The sequence below is a fragment of the Episyrphus balteatus genome, chromosome 3 (genome assembly GCF_945859705.1).
Source record: "Episyrphus balteatus chromosome 3, idEpiBalt1.1, whole genome shotgun sequence".
Taxonomy (NCBI): domain Eukaryota; kingdom Metazoa; phylum Arthropoda; class Insecta; order Diptera; family Syrphidae; genus Episyrphus; species Episyrphus balteatus.
This window is the reverse complement of record NC_079136.1, coordinates 112,621,003-112,634,482: the sequence shown is the minus strand read 5'-3', so window position 1 is coordinate 112,634,482 and position 13,480 is coordinate 112,621,003. Positions and strand designations below refer to the sequence as shown.

General features: G+C 30.9%; 1 protein-coding gene across 1 annotated transcript in view; it reads right to left on the bottom strand.

The window, feature by feature from the left end:
- The window catches only part of LOC129916502 (lachesin), a 133,648-nt gene that overhangs the window by 40,869 nt on the left and 79,299 nt on the right, over positions 1-13,480 (bottom strand). The window contains exon 3 of the mRNA XM_055996502.1: positions 1,686-1,792. Coding sequence (XP_055852477.1) covers positions 1,686-1,792 — 107 coding nt within the window. The remainder of the gene's footprint in view (positions 1-1,685; positions 1,793-13,480) is intronic.

Below are 13,480 nucleotides of genomic sequence, written 5' to 3'. Positions count from 1 at the left end.
TATTCTTCGATAAAATTAATTTTAAATAATAAAGTTTATTTGGACTGTACAGCATAAAATTATCAAATTAAATAAAAACACATAACAAAGCTATGCTGTAGTACTTTAATCAATAATGTGATATCCTAAATGTCTTTTCTTGTGTAGTTAAATTATTATTTTTTGCTTCTTTTATTTCATTATTACTATGTATTTGTTATTTATTTTCATTTTGTGTCAGTGCCGTGTCGGGATGATGCAGTATTGAGGTAGTAACTTTAGTATGATGATTTAGTACAAGTATTGAATAAAGAACAAAATCCCCTGAAGAAGTAAGGAACTCTTACGAAACGTTGGGTGAAAAAGTGGAATAAAGTCTTTTATTTATTCGCATTCAAAAACCAAAAAGCCTAATAAAACAAAATCAAAAACACATCAAACTATAAGCGACTATTCCTTAAAAAAAAAAAACACTTCTTCAACGTTGCTAGTGCAATTTTTCTTTTCTTTAAATTTAATTAAAACCACAAAGCCAATATACGAAAACTTTACTCTCAACTTTATTCATTAATTGATTCCTTCAGTAATCCTCACTAGATCGCTTAACCTCCAAGCCAAGCAAATAAAAAATCTCTTCAATATCAACAGCTTCTTCATGTATAATCCTTGCCGAAAGAGCCTCATATCCCCAGGGGGCTATTGGTCCTTTCACTGACCAATTTAGCTACCAATAAATTGATAAACACCCCCTGGACAGTATGAATATAAGCACTTGTTATTCTCGACTGCTTTTGCTCATCTCGATCTACTTGTTCGTATTTGACTTCTTCTTCTTCTTAAAAGATAAGATAAAATAAAAAGGATCTCTTAAATAATAAAACTAGCCTCGAGGACGAATATAAAAGTATACAATCCAAACATCTTCTTCTTCAGAATTTCTAGGGAGTAGCTAGCTAGCTTTAACCCCTTTTTTTTGTTTGAATTTAATCCTTGTCTATGTGCTATTCCTACCTACATAACAAAAGAATACAGAAAGATGTCCTGCTGCTCCTTAAAAAGTTTTTTTTTTTTTTTTTTTTTTTTTGTGTTGATTTTTCGGTCAATACCAAAATCAAGTTCAGGCTTCCAGGTGGCGAAGACCAATTGCCCCCCATCAAGACAAACATATGAAGCAAAGAACATATGGGAATTGTGTATGCGTGTATGTTAAGGAACAAAACTGCCTCGAGGATATTTTTTTCTCAGAGAAAGAATTTCGTCCTCTCTTGTTGCTGTTGCTGTGGATATATTAAGCCTTACCAGCAAAATTTGTAATTCTGTAAAGGTTGTCGCCTCTAAGCCAACTAAGATTAACTGTGCACACAGACAGAGGGTTACCTACCTACCTACCTACCTACCTACGGAACGACACTACGCACATCTTCATCTCTAGGGCAGATAAGGACTAAGGACGTGCAGTGCATGTGGAATGATCTGAAACATTCACCCCACCAGAAATCCCATCACATATGGCAAAATTGGTTAATTAATGCCTAGTTAGGAGTTTGAGGAGTTGAGTTGGAAGACACAGCGGTCTCCCACTCCCCCAACTAATAACAAAAGCAATCATAAGGATATGTGAGCATTATAGAGAAGGATGTGTGACGGTGGCGTGGGTGGAAAACAGAGTGTGACTCAGAATGCGGGTGTAATAATAATGAACTCACCTTGTAGGAGCCTAGATTTTTGACAGAACACGCCAGTTTGACATTCCTTCCGGCTGGCACGGTGATATTTTCTATGACATCCGTAAACTCAGGATCTTCTGTAACAACTGAAATACAAAAAAAAAAAAAAATACATAAGAAACAGCTAGAGAAGACAAGCAAGAAAAAATAATTGATAAATCAGTTTTTTTTTTTTGTATATTATTCTTTCCTTATTGTTCGTCCTTTTTTTCTAGGGAACATGCGTATCGAGGCGGAACGCACGAGGAAGGAAATTAATTACAGAGTTCTGTTATGTTGTTAATATCAATTATTTTGAATATTCAAACGGAAATTTTTGTGTTGCCTTGGTTTGGTTAAAATGAAAACATCAGTTGGGTCGGGGAAATAAAGGAGAAGTTCGGTTGGAATTGTGTAACTTTGTAAATGCGGGACTCGGGCTCGCATTATTGACGACTTTCTTCCGTGATTCATTGGTTTCGCACGTAATTATTTACGAGGCCAGGCATTTCTCTTCTGTTTATACATTTTCTTTTTTTTTTCACCTTCAAGATTTGCATGGTTTGCGATTATTTTTTTGCCAGGTTTGCGTCAGTCACTACGTGAAAAAGATTTGTGACAGGATGAGAATACTGGTACATGGGAGATGGATCTAATTAGAAAGTGAGGTGAAGGCAGGCGTTCCTTTTGACATTTAGAGGTTAATTGAGGGTAATATTTGGGATGTTGTGTTTTCTTGTGGGGGTGGCTCTTTACTTGACTTGCCTAGGAATTGTGGATTTTGGGCACGTGCTTATGTTGGAATAAAAGCAACTAGTTGCAGATTTTTACGAAATATGTTTTTCCTTTTTTTTAATCTACAAATTCAGACGAGTTTTTGAATATGGATGGACTTAAAACGCAAAACCATGTCACATGAACTTACGGACTTATAGCCTTCTTCTTTTTTATTACCTATTGTTTTGGTTTTTATGTCAAAATAAAAATGAAATAGTTTTTAAAGTAAAGTCACAACCAACACACAATTATTTAACAAAATTATTTGAAAAAGGGGTTTAACAATGATTTTGTAAAAGTTTCATACGTAGAGGTTTACATTTGATAAAATATTAAAGATTTGTATGTAAAGTAGTAATTTTTAGTTAAATTTAAAAAATAAAGAAGAATACAAGAATAAGAAACGTAAAAAAATAATTTTTTTTTCAAAATTTCAAACTAATCTTTTAAATTCTTGTATAACAAGGAACTTTAAGAATTTTTTTTTTTAAATATTTTAAAAAATTTTAACATAGCAAGCCATTTTAAAGAAATTGTTACCTGGCACATGAAAACAAAATTTAAAAGACCAAAATCATCGACCCGTTTTCTTAAATTGAATTTTTCAAGAACAAAATTTGAAACTTAGAAAAAAAAATGTGTTTTTTGAAAATTTTACCAAATTTAAATATAACTATTGCTAAACCTTTTTTACAAATGTTCGTCGAAATTTGTTGATTCTCCTACGAGTCAGTCAGAAATCAAGAAACGGTTAAACTAGAAAATGAGAGAAATAAGAGAGAGCGTGCAGGTTGGCGATTGAGGCTGAGTTTTTAAAAACTTGAATTAGCTTGAAAAAAAAAAACAAAAAACAAACGTAAATAAATGGCAAGAAAAGGAAAACAATTTTTTCTTAAAAAAATTGAGAGTGCTTTTGTTAAAACCAACTGCTTTTGCTAAAAAATTTTATATTGTTTTTCATAAAAAAAATGCGATTTTATTGCCTTAAGGATATTACAGCTAGAATCCATCACAGAGAATTCAGATCAATGATAAAAAATTATTAATTCAGGGTTTGTCCAATACTGTGTCAATTTATTATATCCTAATACAATACTTTAAGTTTAAAAAATTATAAATGAAAGGTTAATGATACATAAATTAATTAGCCAACAAGTTCATCCACGTAAAAACAAAAAATGAAGTGTTTTCTTTTAAAAAAGTAGTTTTTTTTATATGTCGAATACAACTGGTTTTCTATTTTTAATTAAAAACTAGTTACAACATTCATCTTTAAAAGCAAAATAAACATTACATAATTTTTACTTGGTCTATAGGGCAAGTATTGGTTTCGTGTAGAAAATAAAATTTGTGGTTTTAATCAAAACCAACATTACGATGATGGAGAAGATCAAAAAAGTGGTTTTCGTCATGCCGTCCGTATGTCTGTGCGTGTGTGCGTCTGTGCGTGCATCTGTACATCGAACTAGGGCCTAAGCGGATGGATGGATTTGCTTGAAACTTGGTACAGATGATTTTTACGTAATTCTCTAGACCCGTTTTTTAATATCTCCATTTTAACGCATATCTCCAATATTTCGAGGTATTGCAATTTTTTCGAAAACGGCTCTAACGATTTCGATTAAATTTGGTGTAGGTAATACTCTTATTGATTCTAACAAAACTGCGTTAAAAATCGACATCAAAGCATAAGTCAATTTTATTAAAAATTTACAGACATCATTTTGAAGTATAAAATGTAAAAAAAAAAAATATTTTTAAAAACATTTAAAAAAAAAATGTTTCTAAATTTAATTTTTAAACTTTCGATTTTTTTTTTGGTTTTTTTTTCTCGACACTAAACAAAATCTTAAATTTCCAATAGATATTTAAGATAAAGATACTGTGAACTACAAGAGCAAGTACGTGCGACCCAGCCGTGCATTTTATATAAATAAGTTTTAATTTTTTTTCTTGGGCACATTGCTGATGAATCACCCTGTATAAAATGTAGCGTTGACAACAGTTAAAAAACCATTTTTTATATCAAAAGCTTGACCTTATTTATGACGCTATACACACAAATTATGACTGAAATCGTTAAAGTCGTTTTTGAAAAAGACAAGGGATATAATTTCATAGGTACCCATACCAGTTTTTAATCCTCTTAGAATAAGAAATACTTTTACTCATCAAATTTTATATGATATATTTTATTTTGTTCATGTTTTGTTGCAAATCAAGTTACTTATTTAAAGGCATCATCAAAAAATATTTCACCAAGTCATAGCACTTTATAAGTGCGATTTAGTCCCAACCAAAATAAAGCACATAATACATAATTATATGTATATGAAGTGTTAAAATTAAATTTGCATTTAATTTGACACATTATTTCTTAAAATATAAGTATTTTAGTTTATTTTAAGAATTTCTTTATTATTTTATTTGGCAAAGACTTAATACGCACAATTTAAATTATTTTGCCCCAAAACATTGTGCAAAAATTTCTATTTGTTTTTTACATTAAAAACGATAATTTGTGTTATTTAATGTATGGAAATGTTATTTTTGTTTATTTGAACGAAAGATATGAAAGAATGCGATTTTGTAAAAAGAAAACCAGAGTTAAAAGTTATGAAAATTGGTTGAGATTTATTTATTATACATATCTTTTTAAACTTATTCATTAATAGGAAAGTGGTTAATTTTTTTATTAGTGGATTTTTTATCTTTTTATCCAACATGATAGATTTATTCAAAACAAATATCGTTGCACCTACCTAGAAGAGATTTTGGCTATTTTCCACCATGTCAACTAAGCGCAGGTTAAATCAAGTTTATACAAAAAAAATTAATCAGAACATGATATAAAACTTTTTTTTTTAATCGTTAAAGGCGTTTGTTTTTTGTAAATAAAGAATACAAACATTTTAGCCCAGGGTCGATAATTTTTGAAACCAAAAAAAATCATAGTAGGATGAAACCCATTGGAGGTGAATATGATTAAAATGAAAGGAAAAATAAATTACGGGCGAGCCGAGTTCGGGAAGTGGTAGGGTTGAGTTTTTAATGGTAAGAAATGGTATACCTATCTCGATTTCCGGAAAAACTACAAGTCCTATTTAAAAAAGTTGTATGGCAAAGTTGTAGATCTACAACTTATGTTTAAACAACTTTTTCACATACTTAACCTCAAAATTTATGTGAAAAATTCAAAAAAACTAGTTTTTGGTTTTTTATTTTTATCTTTTTCAAAAAAGATTTTAATTAATATAAAAAAAAACACCCTGATTTTCAATCGAAAATTCACGTGTCAAAATATCAGTTTTTTTTTCAAAAAATCGGTGGATATTTTGTTTCTTAAAATCTCTACTTTCTGATGGTGTAAACAAAAATTACATTAGTATACCATAGTTACATGTTCTCGGAGAATGCAAAAAATTAATAAGCTTAAATTCGAAAATTTTGTTCAATTATTTTCAATTTTGGCCTATTTATTAAAATTTACACTTTAATTACTCAAAAACCGTAACATTAATCAATGTACCATAAAATCTTACGGTTTTTGAGTAATAAAAGTGTAATAAAAGTGAAAATTATTTTTTTGAAAAAGATAAAAATAAAAAACCAAAAACTCGTTTTTTTTTTAATTTTTCACATACATTTTGAGGTAATGTGAAAAAATTGTCAAAACATAAGTTGTAGATCATACAACTTTTTTCCATAGGACTTGTAGTTTTTCCGGAAATCGAGATATACCATTTTTTACCATTAAAAACTCAACCCTACCACTTCCTGAACTCGGTTCGCCCGTAATTTATTTTTCCTTTCATTTTTATCATATTCACCTTCTTTTTCAATGGGTTTAATCCTACTAGGATTTTTTCTTATTTTTTAATGTTTTTGAAGGCTTCGGCACTGGTCTATTTTGTCAAAGGGATTAAAAAAAAATCAAAGATCTCATGCACGTTCTTATGTATACCCAAATCGAAGTTCTTTTACTTTTTTGATATCTATTTATCTAATTTATACTCATAACTGTTTTGAAAATATTGGGATATACACAGCCTCTTTTTCCTAACATACCATAGGTAAAATTTGAAAGCAAAAACCGTAAAATTGACGTTAAAATTGCTATCATTGTTTAGTCAGGACACATTTTTGTATATTTTATTCCAGCTTAACTTGAAGGATCACTGTGGCGTATACGTGTTGGTTTTTTTAATATGCAATTTGTTCCAATTTAGAGAAAATTAAAAAAAAAATAAATTTGTAGAGTTTTTAGCCATTTTGGGGTATGAAAAATAGATGTATGCCGATTCTCAAACCTCTACCCGTTATGAACACAAAATTTCATAAAATTCTTATTGAACATTGAACCTCCTTTTTTTGTTTTTTTTTTTTTCAATAGTCGAAATTTATAAGTGACCTCCTCAAATTGACCTGGAGCCTTATAAAAATTTTGTCATACCTACATATTTGCCTATAGATATTATTTTTTTTTTAAATACACCCCAAACAAGATTTTGGGGCAAAAATGATATTTTTGAAATTAAAAAAATTGCAAAAACTCTAGGTTTGTTAATTTTTAACCGATTTTTTCAGTTTTGTTGCCTAATTTGGAAACACAAAAAACTCGCTTTATTTATTTGGGCTATATTTTCGTCGTGATTAAGACGAACTAACAAAATCGAAATGCCCACTTAGGAATGCTGCACTGCGATTTCCATAGATTTCTGATATGCCTTTTATATAAATAAACATGTACTACCTATGTTGTTTTGCCAATTTTTGTTAGGGAATTAAATCCCTAACAAAAACTGAGCCTAAAATTGAAATGAAATGTTCTAGTATTACGGACAATTTAACATTTCAGAACTCAGTCGTCACCATCATAATCTTATGGCTATCCTCGAATTATTTTAATTTTTTTGTGCAACTGTCCCAAGCTTCCAATGAGCTGTACGTACAATCGGGTTAATGTTTACTTGCATAATCAAAATGAACAGGATCACTTTTCCTTTTTTCATATATGTTTACTGTAGACATTCTTCAACCAACTTGACACAATGTTAAACGCCACTGACTGACTGTCACAAAGAATAACAACAACATCCGTGACACATTCCATCCAACCGTTCAGCATCTTATACAAAAGTAAAGAAAAGAAAAAACACAAAGTAAACGATGCAAGTGCCTTGGCGAAATCTGTGCCTCTCTGGGATTTTTGGCCTCACAAGAAGTTCCAAGAATGGATCATTCCCAGATTATATGTACGTTCGCAGACATGAAGATGAACTAATTCCCCTGATCAAACGCATTTCGCAGACTCATTTTCATCTTGACAGTGAGTAAGTGCACAAATTAAATGTTTATTTACTTTTCGAGTGCCGCCGCGCAAAGCCACCGAGAGAAGCGTGCGTTGCACAGTAGCTCTATTGATTCACGCTTCATGATATATCATCATTATGGTGACTTTTTAATTCTCTGGCTCGTAAATTTGATTGCGATTCACTTTACGATTCGAAAAGCATAGAAAAGTTGCGAATTCTCTCCAGCATCCGTTTGGCTTTGATGCATGACTTGATTATCGACCTTTGGCAACCAAGTTAATATTTTTTTTCTGTTTGCTGTTCCCTTTCAGAAAGTAGGTACATCGCATCGCTTCGATAGATTTACCCTACGAATTCTGAGTTTCTATGCTAACGTCTTTTTGCTTCGATTTGCACAACTCATGATGACAGCTATTTTTTTCCTTACTTCTCACACCTCCAGCTTAAATAGAATTAACACCCCTACCGTTTGGTCGTTTTTACTGGTGTTTCTGACACCATCCAGGGGCTACACAGTACAACTTCATTTCGAAATAATTAATTAGCATCATCTGCTGGGGCTAGATGGCGCTCTCTTTTCCCTTATATCCATCCCGCATCCCAACAGAAGTCGATTTATTTGTTTGGGCTGAGTATCAGCAGGAGGTAAGGAGGAACAGGAGACTATGGGTCAAAATCATTATCATCGTTCGTCCCGTTCTTTCCAATAAGAATGGGGGAGACAAGGTATACCGGAACGGAGCCCAGGGAATGAAATGAGAATTAAAGAGAAAACATTGTGTTTTACTTTGTTTCTAAATTGACTTTTGAGGGGATTTGTTTTATAGGCCTTCCTCCTCCGTATACCAATTCCCACCCGTCCATTAAAAAGGCATACCGAATTGGGGTAGAAAAAGGGGTTTTGTATAATTATACAGGAAGAGATAAATGTCACTGAGAGAGATTTGAATAAGTTAATAAATTTGTAGTTCCTTTTTATACGTAGCGTAGCTAGAAATATACATCGGCGTTGTGTCGTCGTCGTCGACGTATAATGTACCACCACCATTACTGTGTTGGGGTTTTTTTTTTTTTTGGGTCAAATTGAGCCCTGTGTCTTTTGTTATGATAAATGGCATTTTGCCGAAAGCTTAAAGAGGTCAAGGTTTAGAAGGATTACATTGCTGGGGACTGATACATTGCAGGTTATTAATTTTGGAACAACCTGCAATGAAAGATGGTTTGAATGACATTTATGACTCTAGATTTTGGGACTTTATTGTTGGAGATGGGGAAAAAAAAGTGGAAAGAAATTTCGACGTGTTGATTGGGAAAAATGAGGTTTTTGTGGCAGATTTGTATAATTTTTCATGAGGGTAGAAGATGGTGTTGGGCCTTATTTAGGCCTTTGCTATTTGATAGTGGAATTTTGCACCAGAAGATCATAGGTTTGGATGTTAGTCATTGGTCGCATATTAAATTAGTCCAGAAACACGGAGGTAGAACAGGTTAACTGGTATACAAAAGTCAATCTTGAGTTTTCTCGTAAAATTTGATCAAAAGTTATTGACCCAAGCCATATATCACATACAAATATTTTTACCACCTTAAATTCAAATTGGTTTTGGTTGCTATATAAAATTTCCTTCGTCCAACTCGACCTTCAAACATTTTATTTACAACATCCCTGTGCGAATTGAAATGAAAAGACGCGACAGCAGACAAACAAAACAAATCAATTCCGAGAACCATCAAAAAATCGAAACGAATCGAATGACAACAGCCCCATTCCATAAACAATTAGTAAGTTCTATAAATATGTCAACTTTTATGGGCGCCCTCATGATTTTCCAGCATTTCCATTATAGCATCTCATTCCATTTGTATGTGACTGTAACTTTGTTGGGGGATGGCTCTGGCTTTGGCTCTCTGAATAGAGTTGGGGAGTATTTCTGTTTTTCATGGATGGAATGAGAAGAGATACATTTCGATGTTTTCATTTTGATATGGGGGAAGGCAACGATTAAGGATCAGAGAGACAAAAACAACAAAAATGTCTTCGCCGTATTACTTTGTATATGGATGCTATAGAGGTACTTTTGTGTAGATATTTTTGGTCGGTGTGTAGAATTAAAGTACGTTTGTTGTTGCGTAGAGAAGAGAGATATCATATTCATACACCATTTGGCTCGTGTGCCTGTCAAACGGCCATATTAAAGCCTCGATTATTTATTGTTTATGTCGTTGGATACTAATAGATACAACACACCATTTCGTATAACGCACACATATATTTATTTCACGGCCACGAGTATAATAATTCGAAGAGGAATAATTTTGTTTTTTTTTTTTAAGTGTTTTATTGGTTTTTGTAAAGATTTTAAGGCGTAAAATTATTGAAGGATTTTTTTTATTAGAATTTTATAATGAAGGAGAAGGTGTTAACAGGATGCACTCTAAGTTTCATAAAAAAAACACACGCATGAATTATTGTTGTTTATGATTTCAACTTTTTAATTTCATAAATGTTTTTGTTAAATATTAAATATATCGACACCTCAAATAAACGGGGAAGGACCGTCTTAGCAAGTTCCTATCATTATAATTACGGTGACCATATTTCTGGAAGCGAAACCCGGGACAGATAAAAAATTCGTTGGACCGTTTTGAAAATATTAAATTTCAAAAAAATTTAAATTTTTTTAAATGAGTTTTCATAATTTTTCCTTATTTTGATATAAAGATTGCCTAAACGATTTTATGCGAGCGTTTTTGTTGAAATCATTTAATTCGCTTACGAAATCAGAAATCAAGAAAATGGTTTTATAATAATGTCTGTTAATAATTTCTAAAAAAATATTTTTTTAATCATATTTGGGAGAGCTTTTTTTTAAATTTTAATTTTATTTGAAATGATTTTGAAATTGTATGATCTTTAACACAAGTTTTAACATGTCCTTAAAAGTTTTGAAACTTATCTGGATTCTGGACTCTTCCATACCTATGTAGTTTTTTATTCGAAAACATTTTTCCTGCTGTAGCAACCTGACAAACAGAAGCTGGAACTAAATAATTGACGAACATTTAAAAAAAACTTAAGCCTAGTCTAGAGTCCAAACGAAAATTTTCATACAAGACCAGCACAACGAAATCGTAAACGAAAATTTTGCTTTTAGTTGCACATCGACTTTGGAGACTTAGAAAAATGTTCGTTTTGCTTCACCAGCGTACTAGGCTTAATGCTTTATCCGAAAAATTAGAAAAATTATAATTTCAGCCACTGTTTTCTTGTTTTCCGTACTACATTTAAAATATTCCGTATTTTAAATATTGAATATAAAAATCAGAGAATATGCAAACACGGGACAATCACGGGACAAATTACAAAATACGGGACACTTATACGTCCCGGGTTTCTTAAATAAAAACCCGGGACAAGCTGTAGAAATACGGGACAGTCCCGGGTAAACCGGGACGGATGGTCACCGTAATTATAATGGATTTAGAAAAGTTGCTTTTTTAAGAAAATGGGTCTAACGATTTTGATAATTATGATAAGTGTGTGTACACATAAAAGTTAACTTTTGAAAAAATAAAAATATTTATTTTGCAATGTTTGCAGAGTGTTGCCAGAATATTTTCGAGGCAAGGAGCCGATTTTGAAAAATTTTGGAGCCAAAATAACCGCTTTCAAAAATGGCCCAAAAAACGCAAACATGGTATAAGATTTAAATTTTTTTTTGCATTTTGTTGATATATTCTGTTTTTCATGCTTAACATTAAATTGCGTAACATTAAATTTAAAATGAAAATCAAATGAAAAATGTATGCATATTGTTCGTGTTCACATTTTTGGTGGATTTTTTGCTGTAAAATGCTTTGATTTTAAAGAAGTCTTAAATCGTCAAGTTCAAAATTAAGTGATCCAAAATCGGCTTTCGCAACACTGACCGTTCGTTGTTATTAACGGTACCTGCCATAGAACGGCTTTTATGATTTATGAATTTATCGTAGACTGCATTATCGATTTTATCGAAAATTTTAATACAAAAACCTTAAAGCAGGTAATCGTTTAATGAAAATTTTACAAAATTATTATCAAAAACCACAGTTTTGGCTTTTTTTAAAATATTTCAAACTTTTTTTTTAATCAGTTTGTTGAAAACGGTGTGATGAATTTTTTCGATATTTCGTATTTATGTGTTCAATAATATTTTCTTAAAAATGACTTTCCAACTCTTTATTAAAAAAATTTTTGAAAATTTTTATATAAAAATTGAAAAAATTATTTAAAAAAAAAACGACTCTTAACGATTTTCAAATGTTTATTTTGTAAACATTTATTTTTATAGATACAAGAATTCAAATGGAATGCTTAGTTTGGTGTAAAAGGCCATTTAAAATGTTGCGTTGTTTAATTAATTAAAAAAACAGATTTTATTTTTTTGTTTTTCATTATTAATGTAATTCCTTGAAAAATCAAATTACCTATAGATTTTTCTTTATTTTGTTCAGTAAAAAACATTAACATTAAAGTTACTTTTACCATATGAAATGGTAAGAACAAGGGGCAAAAAGTATTTAATTTAAAATAGAAAATGAAAAATATTAAAAATAAACAACTGCATTGCCTACTTAGAAAGCTTAGAACTTAAAGCGAAGCTCATAGTCGTTCACTCAAGTTAAGACTATTATTAACTCAAGCATTAACTCAAGTAATGTCAATGGCAAATATAGAACGGTCACTTGAGTAGAGTAAAATCTCTTTAGGCGGGTAATTTTTTCTCAATCAGGATTCTCTCACAAACTACAACGTAATTTTTAAAACTCAGTCTGGAGAATTGTGTGTAATTCAGTAAGTAATTTGTTTGATTTTAATGATTCTCGAGAAAAACACATTTCATAAACGTCACCCGATTAAAAAAAAACTGCTCATTGACAAACATACATATCGCTCATTTACTTGAATATTGTCATCACTAATTTATGCAGAAGTTATTGGCATTAAATAAATCTTTAATCCTGTAGAAAGTCATTTCTTAGCTTCAAAAATTGACGGAGAAGGAGAAGTTTTGTTTTATAAAATAATTTTTTACATACAAAAATAGTTCGATTCCAAATTTAAAACTCGCTTCCTGAAAAACTAATTTTTTGAATTATGACAGTGTTCAATTAAATGAGCGATATGTCATTTAAGCGTATGAATGAAGTTATTAAACTTTTTTTTTGTTGCCGAAACAAAAATATACTTTTTTGAAGGTTTTCGATGTGCTGAACTCGAATCCGAAGTCAAAAAAAATTCATCAGCTCCCGTTTTTGAAATATTACCGTTAGAATAGTAAAGTACTTCGGACCTTATTCATTTATATAAGTAAAATTGTTTGAGCATATTTAATAACGGTTTTTATAAGAACTATTTTCCACCTTTTTAAATCTGTTTAAATCTTTCCGATATCTTTTTTACTGCCTGATATATCCTCAGTTGTTTGGTATTTTTATAAATTTAATAACGTCATTATCTCCTTTATGATATATGAAGCCAAACCCACTAACTTCATTTTAAGATATCTCGGGCAATACAAAAGATATTGAAAAGATTTAAACAGGTATCGAAAGATGGAAAACAGAAACCGTAACTAAATATGCTCAAACAATTTTCCTTATACAAAAGAATAAGGTCAGAAGAACTCAAAAAAACGGGAGCTGATTAGTTGTTTCTGACTT